This window comes from Zingiber officinale, chromosome 2A (genome assembly GCF_018446385.1).
Source record: "Zingiber officinale cultivar Zhangliang chromosome 2A, Zo_v1.1, whole genome shotgun sequence".
Lineage (NCBI taxonomy): Eukaryota > Viridiplantae > Streptophyta > Magnoliopsida > Zingiberales > Zingiberaceae > Zingiber > Zingiber officinale.
The window spans coordinates 116,588,242-116,593,437 of record NC_055988.1 but is presented as its reverse complement, the minus strand read 5'-3'; the positions used below and the strand labels follow the sequence as shown (position 1 = coordinate 116,593,437).

General features: G+C 34.3%; 1 protein-coding gene across 2 annotated transcripts; it reads left to right on the top strand.

Annotated features, from left to right (window-relative positions):
• The first annotated feature begins 1,784 nt into the window (after window positions 1–1,784).
• Window positions 1,785–4,806, top strand: LOC122042017 (terpene synthase 10-like). 2 transcript variants are annotated; one of them, XM_042601930.1, is made up of 8 exons: window positions 1,785–1,895; window positions 2,204–2,480; window positions 2,570–2,852; window positions 2,932–3,319; window positions 3,452–3,670; window positions 3,781–3,919; window positions 4,029–4,262; window positions 4,343–4,806. In XM_042601930.1, the coding sequence occupies exons 2-8, from the start codon at window positions 2,265–2,267 to the stop codon at window positions 4,637–4,639; spliced, it is 1,776 nt and encodes a 591-aa protein (XP_042457864.1). In that variant the 5' UTR covers window positions 1,785–1,895; window positions 2,204–2,264; the 3' UTR covers window positions 4,640–4,806. The 2 variants fall into 2 exon arrangements, with proteins under 2 accessions (XP_042457864.1, XP_042457863.1); XM_042601929.1 differs by lacking the exon at window positions 1,785–1,895 and having other exon boundaries at window positions 2,103–2,480; window positions 3,781–3,895.
• Window positions 4,807–5,196: the final 390 nt, after the last annotated feature.

The following is a 5,196-nucleotide window of genomic DNA, read 5'->3' as shown; positions in this document are numbered from 1 at the left end:
ATGTCATTTAATCCAGCCCTTAATCTAAGGTGACTCTTAAAGGTAAAATTTTGATATAAGATAAATATAATTAATAATTAATACATTTTATTTTGTCAGTCTTCATACATTAAAATAAAAATTACAAAAGTATACTGGGATAAATTATTAACTTATAATAATGATTAATTTAAAAATGTTTTCACCTTATTTTTATTTTTCTTTTAAAATGAATGGTGTGGCACTAGTTTAGTTGGTATGAAATATCTAAGCATTTAGCTCGACTAATCTCATTAGAGAGAAAATCCACAATAATACGTCACAGCAACATTTTAAACTCTAAATATATAATCTATCACTGAAGAATTAAACCATGGTACCTTGCTCTGGGGAATAATTATGAGATATTTTTCGTTCTACCAATAGGTGGTCATGAAGGTCTTGTCAGTGCTCCTATTTTTCAATATTTTCTCCTATTTATTGTCGATTTAAATATCACTGTCCTAACAGGTTTTAACTAACAAATTCCATTGGATGGATGCTTGGGAACATATTGGTATCCAACTCCCTTAAAGTTTGATTTAATTTTTAAAATAATTTGATATTTAAATTTAACTGATTTATAATCATTTTTATTCACATTTTAAATCTAAATATATATTAAGAACGTGCCCTTATGACTCTTGTTCTATAATTACACTCCCATTTTTTTGATGCTTTCAAAATCGTACATCGTGATTAAATTTGAATCCTTAGTTCGTAATTTTAATTTATAATATATCAAAATTTAGTGTTCTCTCTATTTATTTTAATATATCATAAAAAGATTAGTACACATAATAATTATCATTAAAAAAATTAAATTTGAATTAAATGATCTAATATTAGATGTGGATTGAATATATATGTAAATCAAATAACTCATTCATTAATATTAATGTATTAACAAATTATATGATTTATGGTGGATGATCATTACGGGATGAGTTTGAGTATAAGAAAAGAGGATTTGATTTCAATTCGGCATGCTAAAATCTTCTTCCTTCTTCTTGTTGCATTGGATTCTTCCCCATTCAATTGTCCTTCATTCCATGTGAGCTATTCTTGGATTATTTCCCCAGTCGATCGTCCTTCATTTCATGTGAACTATTCTTGCATTATTCCCCCATTCGATCGTCGTTCATTCCATGTGAAATGTTCGGACAAATTGAGACACAGAATTATGATTAATCATTTTGTCAGAGATAAGACTAATTTTTTTTCCTGCTTTTTTGATTTTCAAGATAAGACTAATATTTTTTCTGGCTTTCTGTAATCCACGTGAACGCTTAAGATAAGATTAATATTCTTTCTGGGTTTTAGTGATATCCTCCAAAGTAAACAACCTACGTCGTAATATCTAACTCCCATCTATCATAGAAAGAAATCGTTGGTCATCTTTTTCTTGCTGGTGAACAGCAATTTTTTTATTTTTAAAGAACCTTTGACAAGGCAAACGATACCATGCTGTCTTTTTCACGACTTGATGGACAAGTTTAGGGTGCGTTTGGTTTGCACCGTTTTCATTTTCATTTTCTGAAAAACGCGCGTTTTCTAGAAAATAGAAAATGACTTTTTGTCATTCTCTGTTTTTCTAGAAAACAATAGTCAATTTTTTAGAAAACACGCGCGGAAAACGCAAACCAAACATCATTTTTCAGAAAACGCACGTTTTCCAAAAAATGAAAATGAAAAACGCACGTACCAAACACCCCCTTAGTGTTTTATATGTTCCATCGGACAGGTGCCCTCTACGTTGATAAAGACACCGACCCTTGAGAAAAGACTGGATTATCATGAATATCTGCGAAGCTCAAGAGAGATAGAACGAAAGTCAGGGATCGATGCTCAAGTAAAATTTTCGGCAGGCAAAAAAGGTGGAGAATAAATGTATTTTACTCATGTGTATTCATATTTGAAAAAATAAAAAAGTTGAAATTTATATATATATTTTTTAACCGTATTTCGTTAGCCTCTGCTAAATGAGACTGCAGAGGAAATCGTTTTCGCATACGTAGCTTTCGTTGGTCATCTTTTTCTCGCAGTTGGAAAATAATGTTTTAAAAAAAAACAGAATGCATCTTTTTTCACGCGACTTGATGGACATGTTTAAGGTTTTCCATACAGTAAATGTGTTCATATACATTAAACATGTTCATGGACGGTTTCTCTCTGCTCTATATAGAGAATTCTCTAAATCCAACCGATTCAATGCATCAAGCCTCCTCAAGCATTATACGTTAATCATGTCTCGTTATCTTGTCGCACCATCATATATCCCTTTTCACCCAAAGCTCTGTGCTCTCCGCCGATCGACCAACACCACCACCGAGAAGCCATGTTCCCCGCTCATCCATTGCACGGCCGACATGCAATCGCCGGCGTTGCGAAGATCGAGTACTCATTACCAGCCCAACTCGTGGAGCAATGACTACATACAGTCACTCATCGTTAACTCCCCTGTCGGTACTATTCCCTAGCTCAACATCTCTGTTTTTCTTTTAATTGTAATTAAATCTAAATATTCAAAACTTTATTTAATTTGTTAAAGGTGGAGGGGAAGGATCAGACAACGAGAATAGTGTTACTGAAAGAGAGAATTAGGGAAGTAATATGTGAGCAGAAGGAAGTGGAAGAGCAGCTCCGGCTGATCGACCACCTGCAACAACTTGGAGTGGCTTATCATTTCAAAGACGACATTAAATATGCTTTAACTAGTATTCATGGATCATTAGAAGACATAATTAGCTTGCAGTTGAAGGATAATGACGACGTCCATGTCACTGCACTTCTCTTCAGACTTCTTAGACAAAACGGTTTCTCAATCACAGACGGTATATATATAGTACCCATTTTAATTATCATTTTATAAATGTGATAATAATGATATAATGACTGAATTAATCCATGCAGATATCTTCAAGAGATTCAAGGATGAGAACGGCCAGTTCTTCGAAGTTTCCGTTGAAGGAATGCTGAGTCTACATGAGGCGGCCTTTTATGGCAAAGAGGGGGAAGTGATACTGCAGGAGGCCATGGATTTCACCACCCAGAAATTGAGAAATCTGCTGAGCCAAGGGTCCATTACTGAACCTGGTCTAAAGCAGAAAGTGGCCCATGCGTTGGAGCTCCCAATGAACTGGAGGCTGGAAAGATTACACACTAGGTGGTTCATACAATTCTGCAGCCAAAGCAAGATAGACAAGTGCAGTATGAATAATCCTGTACTTTTAGAATTCGCTAAGTTGGACTTCAACAGGGTACAGAATACTTACAAGAAAGAGCTCAGCAAACTTTCGAGGTATATTAATTAGTAATATTGTAGTGAATTCTAAAGCACCTGCCATTTTCGAGGTACAAGAAAGAACTCAGCATGCATCTCGAATTCTAAAGCAGCGCTCATATATTATATATTATAATGTTGGTGGAACAGATGGTGGTCCGATCTTGGACTTGCAGAGCGCCTGCCATTTTTCAGAGACAGGTTGATGGCCAACTACTTGTGGACCGTTGGATGCGCCTTTGAACCAGAATATTGGAGTTTTAGAGAGACAGAGGCCCAAGCCAATTGCTTCATCGCACTGCTGGATGATGTTTATGACGTTTACGGAAACTTGGAAGAGCTTGAGATATTCACAGATGCAATAGAGAGGTAATTCTATTAATTAATAGTGAATCGATCTAGTTTCCAATTCTCCACTGATAGATGATAAATGTTTGATTTTGATATATGCATGCTCGTAAATAATTGACAAATTTCAGGTGGGATGTTAATGCGGTCGACAAACTCCCAGATTACATGAAACTATGCTTTCTGGCCGTCTTCAACACAACAAACGAAGCAGCTTATGAAGTCGTCAAAGAAAAAGGCCTTAACGTACTGCCATATCTAAAGAGAGCTGTAATGTTTACTCATATTAATTCACCAGTACTAAATTTAGTTCTTATTAACTAAAAAAACAGTACGTTTGATTAAATAATTAGTTATTTTGTTCGATATATATATGCAGTGGAGTGATCTCTGCAAAGCCTTTTTGTTGGAAGCAAAATGGTCTCACGAGAAGTACACCCCCACCGTCGAAGAGTATTTGGAAAATGGATGGATCTCGGGATCAGGGCATATCTTTCTCACTCATGCCTACTGCATGAGCCCGTACTTAACCAAATCAGACTTAGAAAATTTCAGCACTTACACACAGTTTTTACAATGGTCCTCCATGAACTTTCGCCTCTACAATGATCTGGTATATATATAATTAATGTCTTATCTTTTTTTCCTTTTATTTTAATTCTATCATTAATTAATAAGTAATTGCATGTGCAGGTTGAAACGGAAAAAAGTGATGACTGCTCAGCCATCCAGTACTGTTTGATGCAGGAGAAAGATGTGTCAGAGAGAGTAGCTCGGGAGATGATCAAGGAGATGATCATGGGAAATTGGAGAGCCATGAACGGGGATCGAATGAATTACACAAATCTGTTCGAGGAGAACTTCAAGATTTGCGCGATCAACTTTGATCGAACGGCCCAGTTCTTCTACAGGGATACAGATAGATACAGTGAGGATGGAGAAATCAAAGATTCAGTAACCTCATTGTTAGTCGAACCAATCGAGCTCTAGAAGAATATATATATATATATATATATATATATAAAAAGTAGAGTGTAGCGATATGCCATGAACACTGCGGCACGTGTTCATCCGTGTGATAGTGATTGAGAGTCTAGATTTGATCCTATCGTCTCAATTCATTATATATATTTATATATTTTTTTATTTTTTAAAAATCAGTATTTCCTTTAATCCTAAACCTCAAATATATATATTATACCCGTGAATACCTAAATTATTTTTAGTTTAAAATTTTTTAAATTTAAACACCATAATTTAATCCTTAAATCTTATAAATAAAAGGTAATTAGTTTAACCTAGGAGCTAAAAAAAATAAATAAATAAATAAAAATATTAGTGGAATCAAGGAGATGATCATACCTAGTAAAAATGTTGATGTATACACACAGTGACATCGCTAAGATTTTCAATCAGTTAGAGGGGTGATTTTAAAAAATTCTAAATATTAATATAGATTAATTTTCACCATCCAAAAATCTTAATTTCAAATTTAAGGAGCTGAAATGAACTTAATTTCAAAAATTTTGACCATGACCTTTGATTCT